At 37.0% G+C, this 13,318-nt stretch overlaps 1 protein-coding gene across 1 annotated transcript in view; it reads right to left on the bottom strand.

Moving 5' to 3' along the window:
* Positions 1-328: 328 nt before the first annotated feature.
* Positions 329-13,318, bottom strand: part of ANO5 (anoctamin 5) — a 101,186-nt gene continuing 88,196 nt past the window's right edge. Inside the window, exons 17-21 of the mRNA XM_058546148.1 lie at positions 12,656-12,786; positions 10,256-10,461; positions 8,065-8,243; positions 6,332-6,437; positions 329-3,335 (exon numbers count right to left, since the gene is read on the bottom strand). Of these exons, the coding sequence (XP_058402131.1) occupies positions 3,135-3,335; positions 6,332-6,437; positions 8,065-8,243; positions 10,256-10,461; positions 12,656-12,786 (823 nt within the window). The 3' untranslated portion in view covers positions 329-3,134. The remainder of the gene's footprint in view (positions 3,336-6,331; positions 6,438-8,064; positions 8,244-10,255; positions 10,462-12,655; positions 12,787-13,318) is intronic.

Raw genomic sequence — 13,318 nt, 5'->3', positions numbered from 1 at the left:
ACACATAATAGTTTTCAACTTGAAATTCCTTTGCCTTTTCTCTCACTTCATTAGAGGGCTTAGGAAAGACACTTCCTCACCCCACAGGTGCAGCATGCAGCCTCACAACACCTCTCTCCCCACAGAAGCATTCCCTGGGTTCATAAGGGGAGACCTTTTCTCTCTTCTTCCTCTGTCCCTGCTCTTTTTTTTTTTTTTTTTTTTGGTGAGGAAGATGGTCACTGAGCTAACATCTGTGCCAATCTTCCTCTATTTTGTATATGGGACGCTGCCACAGCATGGCTTGATGAGCAGTGTGTAGGTCCGTGCCCAGGATCCAAACCCAGGAACCCTGGGCAGCTGAAGTGGAGCAGTTGAACTTAACCACTATGCCACCAGGCCAGGTGCGCTGCTCTTCCGTATCGTCGTCTTCTTCCCTTCTCCTTCTCTTTGATAACTTGCTTAATGATTTCGTTAAAAGAAGGTTACATCCAGGAGGAGTCATGAGATGCAGCAAAAATAAGACAGCATTCCGTTTAACTAAGATACTCCCTTCTTGATGGATTCCCCTAACATAAATGTTCTGAAGTGGATTCTGCGTCTTGTGGGCAAAGAAAAACTGATGAAGGCAACAATTAGTGAGCACATCTAAAAAGAGTTTTATATTTTTTGGCTTAAAATTATTTCAAATAAAATCTCAAATGTTTCTTGGAACATTTCTGCAAAAAATAATTATGAGTTTGATTAGATGATAAAAACATCTGCCATGCTGATAAATATCAACTTACATTTGGTAGTCAGGTGCTCTTGATTCAGCCCTCCCATAATAACCGATGGGTTTAAGTAGATAAGACAAATCTATCTGAATCAATTTGGCTTCAGATTTTGGTTAGCAAGTTTTTAGGAAAGTGCGGGATACTTGTATTTCATTTTAAAATTTGTGAAACAAGGAGAAACTTCTTGGTAGAAAATTATAACGTGAATACAAAGTATTTGTCAATCACATTTTGAAAGGAAAATATCTACCAATCATAGGAACTATTTACTTTTCTTAAAAACTATTTGTTCCCTGCTAGTTTCTCCATACATCCTAGAAACTCGACACTTGAGTTGGTTTGTTTTAGGGTTGCGGTATACAGATAACTTTGTGAGTTAAATTTGTCTTTATTTATCTTACAATCTAGCTCTCTATATAATGTTGTTCAGCCATAAATATTAAAGCTTATGTCCAGGAAATCAATTTCACGCTCTTCCTTATTTTTATTAGCACCCAGGAAGGAAGCAATATGAGCTGTGTGCAACGTACAACATCGCAGTAACACAGAGTTTGATCTGACGAGCCAAAGATACTGCCTCCGTGGCTCATTTCATACTAACACGGACTTGTTTTCTCAAGCAAGAACTAGATCTCCTCTGCATGTGAAATCATTCTTCAATAATGAGATAATTTCAAATTACACAAAAATGTTCATAAAATCTACCCAGTGGATGACAAATCATTACTACCAATATTGGGGTAACTGTCTCATGGTCTTATAAAATTCATAATCCTCAGTTCTAAATGCTTACTATTGATCATTAGTTAATACTACCTGCCATATACTTAATACTGGCAATTCCACAAAAATGTATTAGCCTCAAATAATGAAACACAACTTTAAAAGAAAAAATCTTGTGATAAACTTTCTTCTTTTGTGTGCAATTAAAAACACACTATCCTTTTGGAACTGAAGTATAATTTGAAACTAGAGACTCAAATACTATATAACTGAACGTGTATCTCTCGCTCTGAAGTGTTAAAAATACATAAGAAGTATTGTTTTAAGAGAAAGAAGAACAAGAACTGGTGTTCATGTGCCACAGGCCTAAGAATGAGAGAAATAATTCAACAAATATTTTTTTTCACTTAGCTATCAAATCCATCACTTCATTCTTAATTGGTTTATCCACTTTTGGTGTTAAACTCTGTGATTGATGTTAAACTGATAATTTCTCGAAAACAAGCTCACATGTGAGATGTTACATCACACCATATTAACAGCCAACAATACCACTTCTTGTATGTCAAAGGCATAGAAACAAGGCACTGAGAAGCGATGCATCAACAGAAAAGATTGTCAACTCACTAAAGGATTTGAGATCGCTTTAAACAAAGAGATCAAATTTCATAAACAACTTGTACCTAACTTATACAAATAACTAATGCTCAAACAGGCTTCATGATGCAAAATAGGCATTGTAGAAGAAAAATGATTTTTAAGAATAATTCAACGATTTTTTTAGATTAAGCTCAATAAATTAATCAATATACATTGTCTTGCATTTGTTAACTACTAAGAAGACACATTTATTTCTCTATAATATCTTTCATTTACTTGAAGACCTGAAACAATCTAACAAGTTCTTAATGCTATTTTCCAGATAAGACAATCCAGTCTTGAAACTACTGTTACCAAGATGTTATCTTTAAAGAACTGAGTTGTTAGTCTTTTGTTGAAATCCAAGCATTCAGTCTCTTGAAAAATCAACTCTGCATTTACCTGGAAGGACTATCTGGGATTCTGAGGGAAGTTTAACTTATTCAGGATGATTTCAGGAACAAACCCCTGCCATGATATTTACCCAATATTTTATTAATATGTGAGTTTCCTTATGTCAACTGATTTTGGTTTTCCATTTGCATAGTCTAAAATGGCAGGATATAGATGGCTCACTAGGCCTCCTGACTTCCTTTTTTTCGTCCCAACATTGTTCTTGATGGGAAGAAGATATAAAACAACCCCACAGAAGACCATGAAAATGTGCAGATGCACTGGAAGGGGTTAGGACAGCCCAAGTCCAGTGTTTAATTCTAAGCTGCAACATTCCATGATTTTCCAATATTGTGATTCCACATGCACTTTTAACAATCACTTACAGAAGCCCAGAAAACAATATCTGGGAGGGCCCTGCCCATGGAGCAGACAAGTGGTACTCTTCCAACCTCACAAAGTTGGCCTCTATAAAAGTGTACAAAAACTTTGAGTTAAAAAAAAAGAAGGAGTAAAATTGACACATGGCTTCTGGCCTCTGGCCCTAAACCCAGGGAAAACTGTGAAGCCAGACAGGTCACCAGCTGCTTCTCATTATGTTGATCAGATTGTTGGTTTAGCCGGCTATACTTTGTTTTCCTCAATCATGACTTGCTTGGAAAATTCACCATAATTAGTTCTCAAGTTCTCTTTTAATTTGTTAAGCTCAAAGTCATGGAGAATCTTGATAGTCATTAACTTTTCTCGCTTGATTCTCTCCAGAACATCTTTTGGAACATCAGGGATCATCCAGGCCAACAAAAATTTAACTAAAAACACAACGTGCTAGAGGAAACAGAAAAGAAAATCAGAGACACTGTTAGAATCGTCAAATGTCCAGCAGGAAGCTCTTACGAGTCATTTCATTCATTCAATAAGCTGTGCTGACACAACAGGTCCCAGGAACAGCAAGAAGGTTTGGTCCCTGTCCTGGAACTTTCCTACAAAGAGCAACATTAAACAAACATACACTAAAATATGTAATTATAGAAATTCCTGTTGAACATGCTTATTGAATATACTCTTTATCTATGCTCCTTCCTGAGAACCTACTAAAACATTTGTAATGGAATTGTAAAAAAATGGTGTAACTCACAAAGACAAAAAGAAGACGGATGGAAGAGTGCCAGCAGAGTCAAGAGTGAAGAAAGCTGGCACCTAAACTTGCAATTGGTGACATGGTGATGGTAGAAACCAACCAGACAAAAGCCAATTTTGTTTCAGATCATCAGAAAAGCACAGGAAAGAATGTCCTAAGGACTTTGAAGACATAAGTGTGGGTGGAGTTGAAAACAAGAGGATTAGTTAAAAATCTATATAAGGAGCAGTTGAATTTTCAGAACCTCTCCCATCCATATCCAGGTACTACTTCTCTCCAACCCCATCCTCGCAGCAGCTGAGTAATTTTCTGCAGAAATTAAAACAGAAAGCTGTGGACTCAGGGGCACCAGTGAAGCAGAGGATGGAGGTGGGCCACCATATTGAAAACGGGGCAACTGAGTGGAACTGAGCACACTGAATCCTGAGATCCCTAGTTCCTTCTGCCTCGCTCAGCTCTCAGAACACAGGCAGCCATGAGATGGTTCAACAGACTGGAGGTTAGAAGATTTTTCTCTGGGAAAATAATCTGTGAAATTAGAACTACAGATATCAAAATTTTGTAGGTCTCAAATAAAAAGGTCCCTTTACTACCTTATCATCCTACAATGAAATGCAAGTGACATTCCTCTTGTATGCACATGAAGATCATAATCAGCGTTCACTGCTTCACTCTTATATACAAGCAGATTGCCAAGAACCACCAAATATGTAAAAAAGTCTCTGATATGAAAGAAAAAGACTGAAACACATAAATAGGAACTAAGGGGAAACAGAGGTAATGAAGGGAGCAAAAGAATAGTAGAATAAAAAGAGAAAGATGTGAATCCATTCATTTATAGTAGAGAGAATAAAGGATAGTTAGAATTTCAAAACAGGAAGTATAACATGAATAATAGAAGACCCAGAAACACAGAAGAGAGAAAAGAAGGAAATTATCAAAGAAATAACACAGGCAATTTTCTCAACTTGAAGGGTAAGCATGTTTTCAGATCCATGGGGTTCAGTGTCCAGAACAATGAACGTTGCCCAAAATCAAGGAAATGCCTTGTGAAGTTTCATAAAAGAAGGACTAGTGAGAGAATCCTTAAAGCTTATTGATTTGTAAAAAGATCATAAAGACTAGGGGATCAGAATGACAGCGGATTTTATAACAACACTGGAAGCTGACAGAAAATAGAGCAATGTCTTTAAAAATTTCAGGAATACCTAAATAAGGTTGGTTAAAAAATTTTTAGTGGGCGTCAGCCCCGTGGTGTAGTGGTTAAGTTCGTGCGCTCCGCTCCGCTTCAGCGGCCTGGGGTTCACTGGTTTGAATCCCGGGTGTGCACCTATGCACTGCCCATCAAGCCATGCTGTGGCGGCATCTCATATACAAAGTGGAGGAAGATGGGCACAGAACGTAGCTCAGGGCTAGTCTTCCTCAGCAAAAAGAGGAAGACTGGCAACAGATGTTAGCTGAGGGCCAATCTTCCTCAAAAAAAAAAAACTTTCAGGGAAAATGACTTTCAATGTTGAATTCTATAATGATTAATCATCTATGAAGAAAGAAAAGAAATTTTCAATATTCAAGGTCTCAAAAATTGAAAGCCCATAATTTTCCTCAGAAAATTACTGAAAGATGTGCTTCATCAAAATAAGCTAGTAATCTAAGAACGGGAGAAACACAGATTTCAGAAAATATAGTATTCAATACAAGAGAAGGTAAAGAGAAGTTCCAGGATGATGGTGAGTCAGAGCCTGGGACGATTAAAAACATTAATAAGAAAAATAAATAAAGAAAAACAAAAAAATCAAAAGAATTCTGGTGCAATTTATGAGAGTGAAAGGTGATCCAAACTTCTGATGGAAGATGTGGGAACGAAGGAGCAGTAAGTTCATAAAGAACTGAGAGAGAGAGGAAAAACACAGGGAGGAATATTACATGACTGCTCCCTTTTTCATCATGTAGAATTATCTAACTTTTTAAATTACTTACATGTATAACCTTGATAAAAATAAAATAAATTGAACAAAAACTAACTGGAATTTGTGTGGCCTGCATTTGACTGGTCTATTATTGGGTTTTACTGGAGAGTGAGAAAGTGCCTTCCATCTACTTGTCTCCCACACTGGCCTTCGCGTCTGATGGTCTGGAGCATTCAATTTGTGGCCCCCTCTGTATCTGTTCTCTTTCACTGCATGCATTACATCCATAACCATACTAGATGTTCCACACGGGAGCAGACATAACACAGTGGACAGAGACTTGGGAGTGAGACAGCTGGCATTGAAACTCATCTCTAACATTAGCTGATTATCTTTAAACCAACTACCTAAATTTGCTGAGTCCCAGATTCATTTTTCAGGGGGTGAATAAGTTACGAGGTTATTATTATAGCCTCTGGAACAGTATATAACAGGTATTCTGTAAAATCAGTGGGTCGTCTGCCCTGTTCCTGAACTCAGGGGAAGAGGCCATATTTTTTCTTTTCTTTTCTGTCACCTTGCTATAGTCAACAATAGTAAGTGAATAACAGGCAATCCATTGTACTGTAAATATCCCTAAGTTGCTTTTTACAACAACAAATACTTCAAAACAATTTATTGAGATAACGCTAATTTTTCTGTTGAGCAGATACCTTTAGAAATAAGACTAAAAGGAGGACAGAGACCAGCTGGAATGAAGGTTAAGAGAGGCTTACCTCCATAACTATGATGAAGGTCATCTTGGCAGCAAGGACATGCCAGTACTGCATGTTATGGAAATATTTCTGATCGTGATCAGGAGGATATCTGTAATCTCTGTACCTGAAAAATACAAGTAAATGCAAAAAGTGAGCTATCACTTCAAAAAGAGAGGCCTTGCATAAATTCCCATTATTTCCCTTGAAAGACCCTTTTAGTTGATCACAAAAGTCAAGTCATAGGAAGATACTTGCTATTGTGAAACATTCATCTTTCTTGTACAGATGAAAATCATGGCCATATGGTACTTATGTAGAGTATAGATGTAGCTCAAGTGAGGCTGTGAGACACAGTGAAACCTCTCTCTTGCCCTTCAAAGGTAAATTTCTCAAGAGTTAGCAAAACTGGCTGTCTCCCTTCCCTCTCTTCTCACTCCTTAACACACTTGGTTCTATCCATCACTCCCCTAAAACCAATCGTTTCCTGTCATTAAACTGAAGGAATGTTTTAATCCTCATCTTGTTTCATCTTTCAAGGATAAGCCTTGACATTGTGGACCATTTCTATTTTCTTGAAACTCTATTTTCTCTTGGCTTATCTGACACTGCATTGTTTTTGTTTTCCTTACCATCCTTCTGGAGTTTTCTTATTGCTCAACTCTGTAATCTCACTGTTTTCTACAAAGTTGCTAGATGTTGATGTTCTTCAAAGATTTAGTCCAGCTAGGAAATGATGACATCAAGAATCGGACACAGGTGTCTATGCTCTTAGACACTATGCTATGACTCCTCTATATGCGAATACGGAATATAACAATGCTTTTGTCTACCTGTTTTGCAACCCTTTTCTGTTTCTTTGTTGGAATCCCAGATGAAGCAGTTGGTTTAAGGGTGAAGTTAAGGGGCTGTGATGTAATATATATATATACATTAATATATGTATTATATATATGTAATAAAATATAATTATATATATTACATAAAGATCATATAGACATATAACCTTTAAATCCTAGAATAAAAAGGTCCTTGCAGTACATGATACACTGAAAGTAGAAACAGTAAGTCCACAAATCCAGTTTCACACCCCCTGCAAGGAAGAAACACTTTAGGTGGGATTGCTGGGGAACTCATCGTATTATTATTTCTCTCCTTCTCACTCTATCTCTTTCCAAGGATATATAGTTAAATTCAAGTAGATTAAATGCACATACAGTAGGATCATGCCATTGTGGCTTGGGATCTTGGGGCATTTCTTAGTGAGAAATCTTTCTAATAAATTTAGAAAGTAAGAAAGAATTGAAAACTGACGTTATCTTTACCCATAATTTTCTCTTACTTTTGGACATTCGACTTCTCCCAATCAGAATCACACAATGTGTGAATTCTAGAATTGACGCACTTCATTTATACAGGATTTTTTTTTTTTATAATTTTATTTATTTATTTATTTTTCCCCCAAAGCCCCAGTAGATAGTTGTATGTCATAGTTGCACATCCTTCTAGTTGCTGTATGTGGGACGTGGCCTCAGCATGGCCGGAGAAGCGGTGTGTTGGTGCGTGCCCGGGATCCGAACCCGGGCCGCCAGCAGCGGAGCGCGAGCACTTAACCGCTAAGCCACGGGGCCAGCCCTATACAGGATTTTTACTGCTCCAAGTAAATCCTTTACATTGTAAGACATAAAGGAAAGGGCAAACTTAAGAAATATATTTAAAGGGCAAAATTAAAACCTAAGAAAACAGGAGGAAACCTGCAAGTGGTGAAGTCTCGTTTTTCCGAGGGCACGGTGTGGTTTGGAAAATCAGCTATCAGGAATGTTGACAGGCTGTTATTGACATATCCTTTCATGGGCTCGGTGTCATCTGTTGAGTAGGCATAGTAGTAAACTAAACGAGGAATGATGTCTGATGTAAATGCAACAATAAAAGCCTAGAGGACAAAGCAAGAGGGAGATCATGAGCTAACAATCCAGTTTTAAAAATGTCCCATTTGTGTATCTTTCAGTTCCACATGCCATATGGACGAAAAATGATTAAAATGTTATTACAAATCATGTTAATCTATGAGTCTTTGGTCTAAAAGATGAAATACTTCATTTACAGTGTATGATTAGTATTCCAAATTGCATAGCTAGAAAGTGGCTAAGTTGAAAACTGAACCTAAAAGTATCTGTCCCCAATTACCATGCTCTTTCCACCATGCCTTGCTTTCTTACATTTCTTTCTTTTTTTTTTTTTTTTGAGAGGAAGATCAGCCCTGAGCTAACATCCATGCCAATCCTCCTCTTTTTTTGCTGAGGAAGACCGGCCCTGAACTAACATCTATTGCCAATCCTCCTCCTTTTTTCTCCCCAAAGCCCCAGTAGATAGTTGTATGTCATAGTTGCACATCCTTCTAGTTCCTGTATGTGGGACGCAGCCTCAGCATGGCTGGACAAGCAGTGTGTTGTGCACACCCGGGATCCACACCCGGGCCGCCAGTAGCGGAGCACGCGCACTTAACCGCTAAGCCACAAGGCTGGCCCACTTTCTTACATTTCTTGTTGTTTCATGGCACAGTTCTATTCTCCTTAACCAAATTCACTGGCCTGGACCAACTCGACAGGCTAGGACAGTGACTATATATGTGCGTGCGTGCGTGCGTGCGTGCGTGTGTGTGTGTGTGTGTGTAGAAGGCCGGCAAGGAGGGAATGGAGAGATAGAAGACCCTGTGCTGGTAAATTTCCCACAGTTCAGTGCAATCAAGCAAATATTTGATTCCGTAGGAATGGTATTTTGTCATCCTTTCCTAAGCTCTGGAACAGTATAAATAGCATGTTTCTTTTAGGTTAGATAAGTTAATTTAAAACCATCTGGCTCTGCCATCTATATTTTTAGAGGTAGATTTTTAAAAATTTTAATATTACTTCTACAGCTACTGGTCCATTTAGGTTTTCTATAACTTACTGAATAATTTTGGCAGTTTTTATTTTCTAAAAAAGTGACAATTTCAAATAGATTTAAAAATTTCTTGGAATATATGAGTACATAGTAGTCTCTCATAATTTTCTCACTTGTACCTTATAACTCTTCTTATCTTGTTAGAGTTTTTCAGAGTTTTGCTTATTTCATTTGTCTTTTCAACAGACCAACTCTTGATTTACTTAGTAATTATATTGCTTTTTGTTTGGTTTCTAATTTGATTATTTCTGATAATATCTTTATTAATTCTTACCACTTTCTATTGATTAGTTTTACATTTTTTCCTTAGTTTCTTACGTTATATGCTCAGCTCATGTTTTTCAGTGTTTTTTAATAATGAAAGCATTTATTGCTATGAATTTTTCTGTAACTGTGGTTTTGGCTAATTCTTATAGGTTTCATTTTAATTAAGCTCTCTCTATAATTTCAATTTCAGTTTCTTTTTATATGATAAAGCTTACTTAGAAGCGTGAATGTTTAGTGGTTAGATTTTCTTTTGTGACTATCTTATTATCAACTTCAATTTTTAAACCAGGGTAGGTAAATCTGCACTGTAAAATTTCTGCTTTGGGGAATTTAGTTTTATTATCATTTTTTAATAAGTGCTCCATAAACATAACAGGTAAATGTTCTGTATTCTGTTTGTAGTATATAGCTTTATGTATAATCAAGTTTTTATCCTATTATTCAAACCCTTTATACCATTACTTATTTTCTGTCTACTTTGTCACGTGCTATGAAACTGTTATTATAGTACTCTAAAGAGAGTGATTTTACAATTTTCCTTGTATTTCTAAGAGTCTGCATGTCATAGATCTCTCTATGTTGTTTAGTGCATAAAAGTTTAGGGATGTTTTATCTTTATGGACTGTCACCACAATCAATGTAAATAAAGATTGAGTAAAGCATCATTCACATCTCCCCATCCCCAAGAAAACAAAATAAAATACAAAGTCACCCCACCGACATAGGTCCACTTACATTAGTTGCAACAGAAAGGACGGCCATTCCATAAAGAATGTCTTGCCAAACACCTATGCTGTGAGCTTTAGCAGCTACAGGCCTCCTGTACTGAGTAGTAAGTTTCCAGGCATCCACTCGGATCTCTATAATGTTATTCAAGAGAGCGAGAAGAGGAGCCAAAGGAAAAGAGGCCACGAATAATGTAACAAATCCAAACTGGATAACTGTAGGGAAAAAAGAAAAATTCACAAACTTATTATTGTGGAAGGGAAAAGAGGGAACACTCTGCTCAACTCTTGCCACTTCCTTTACTTTCGAGGGATCTACACCAGCAAAACACTCCAGGCCTCTTCTCATCTGCCAACTCCCCTCTCCCCATGGGAAGCATAGTGACTTATTTGCTTGCTACAATAGGAAGGAGAAACTGGGTATGCATAGCTCACTTCCGTCCTTGCTGTTTCTTTTGAGATCTGCTTGTCTGAAGAAAGTATCCATTCTTGTTAGATAAGATATACTCATTCTTCTTAAAACACAGCCTTTTATTATGGGCTATGTTTAGGTCTATGCTGGTCTAGCCTTTACATCACTGTTATTGGCTCATTAGTGAGGCAATCAAGCTTCTCTGTCTTGCTAATCCACGGACTTTTTGAGCTCAGGGATAATGACTGATTCATTTGGATGCTTCCAATAGCCAGCACGTGCTGGGTATATAAAAGTACTCAACTACAAGCCTTATGAACAAATGCGTTATTCAAGATTTGAAGAAGCTAACAGATGAAAAGGCAGTGCTAAACAAGATATTTGAGAATAAATCAGAAAATAATCTAAAGCATCAGAAACATATATAAATTATATATGGGCAAAGGAAATATACCTTTTCTGGAATGAGGTATGTGTTAAACTCCTGATCCACTGTACTACCCTGACATTTTCCTAAACAGGTTTTACTCTCTTTCCTCTTTAAGACTTAACAATTGCATAGCTGGCTTCTCTCCCCATTTTTGTTCTTTTGTTTCCCACAATGCTTGTGGGAAAAGACTGCATCAGCTGGCAGTCTGGGCTCCCCACATGAGTGAGGAGAGGACAGTCAGAGACACAGGGACGGCTTTCCATTGAAGGAAGGAAGGAAGAAGGAATCCTCCACAAGTCCTCTATTTCTAGATGGATCTCGGGTGTTTCTGGATTTCAGCTTCTCATGAGACTTCCTCCTAAGACTCAGTCTTGTCATCACTAAACCAAGGCAACAAACCACCTCCTTTCCTGACTTCTCTACTGAACCAAGAGAGAGAAGATTAAGAGGAAGCGTCACGTAGGAACAGCTTGAATTTCCCAGGTTCAAATCCCAGATCTTTATCTAAAATCCTGTGGCCCATGGCAAATTAATTAACCTATCCAAGTTTCTGTATCTTCTAAAATAAAATGCAGTAAATAATGACTACTCTGTAGAAAGTTTCAAGATTAGAGATAATATATGTAAAACATCCAGAATAAATTAACTCTTAGTTGTATCTCAACAAATGGTAATCTTGTTATGAAATTTTGATTTCATTTTTTAATTTGAGTGATTATCTTTGACATATTTATGTACAAATTCATTTGAAACTTACACAATTAATTAAAAATTACAGCCTTATCACTCCATAAAGCAAGGACTATCTAATTTTACAACCAGCCATATAAAACAGACTTCTTTCTATTTGTCCTAAATTGATCTATTTCAATCCAGGTATCATATGTATGTATTGCAGTGGAGAATCAGTAATAATTTCAGATCATCTCATTCATTCCATCATGATTTTATGGGCTTAGAAAATTGTCCTCCTTAATTCCACCAGAGAAGCAGAGGTCCCTTGAGAGGAAGCACTCTGAGTAGGCTACACAAGCAGTCCCATCATTATTTCTCCTAAAAGTTCACCTCAAGATCTCTTCTCTGTTCAATCCTTAGAATACTTTATATATTTCTTGTGTTCAACTTAGGTTTTCTTTGCATAGCTGCTTTTAGCCTTCTTTCCAGCCTGAAACTAAATGCATGTCAGGCTCTGGAAATATTTTTCAACTTATTCTCTCTCTGAGCTGTCACTGAGGCAAACAAGGAGAAAGAGCTATTTAAGCTAATTTGAGACAGCTGTTAAAAAGTCATCCTTACTTTATTTGTTCAACAATATTGACATTCAATTGACAGGAAAAATATCTCTAAGATTGGTGTTTTGAAAGTAAATGCCATTCTTCATTCTTTTTGGTAAGGAATATAAATACTGAACCAATCTTTTCTATGTTCATCCATCTACCTTTTCAGCCATCATCCAATAATTTATTGAACACCTACTATGTGCAAAGCAGGAATAAATATTAAGAGCTGGAAAAACAATAATTTTACTCAGCCTGACTCTGTGTTTCAAGACACTAGTAGAAAATTACCTGTTTCTAAGTACTCATAGAATAGCCCAAGAGATCCAAAAGTTTCAAGGTCATGATCCTGCTCCCATCTACTGTACAGCTTTTCAGAGTTGGTCCGAGCTTTTCGGCGTCTCCACCAATTCAGAACCAGGCTGTTGGAATTGATAAAAGTAAAGACATGAAATAGAGTTAAAAAGAAAAGGGTCAGAGAATCAGCGAGTTAGATCTAGAAACTGGTAGTAGGAGAAGTTAAGTAACTTAAGATCACAGAGCAAGTAGAGCTATCACTACAGCTAAAATCCAAACCAAAATCTAGTGTTCTTTTTACAACACATGCTGAGGTCAGAAGTCCTTTATTGGGGTGATTAAGAAAATAAGACAACCCTGACTCTCCCCATGGAAGCATATTTACTCAGAGACAGTTCTGTTAAAGAGCGTGTGGAGGAGGGGGTCATCATAGGACCGTTTTTTCTATGTAATTTACCAACCTTCATGTTGTCATGAGACTCAGAAGGACACTCAAGGAAATGACAAATTGGTTACAGTAGAAAATGTATGACAAAGGAAATACAGGGGCTTATCTAATACATGAAAATAAATGCAATAATCCTACATAAAATATTACCTAATTAAATCCACACTATATAAAAAATGATATATCATGATAAGGTTGGATTACTTTAA

The sequence above is a fragment of the Diceros bicornis genome, chromosome 7 (assembly GCF_020826845.1).
Source record: "Diceros bicornis minor isolate mBicDic1 chromosome 7, mDicBic1.mat.cur, whole genome shotgun sequence".
Classification (NCBI taxonomy): domain Eukaryota; kingdom Metazoa; phylum Chordata; class Mammalia; order Perissodactyla; family Rhinocerotidae; genus Diceros; species Diceros bicornis.
The sequence above is the reverse complement of the archived record's forward strand: the minus strand, read 5'-3'. Positions and strand labels throughout refer to the sequence as shown.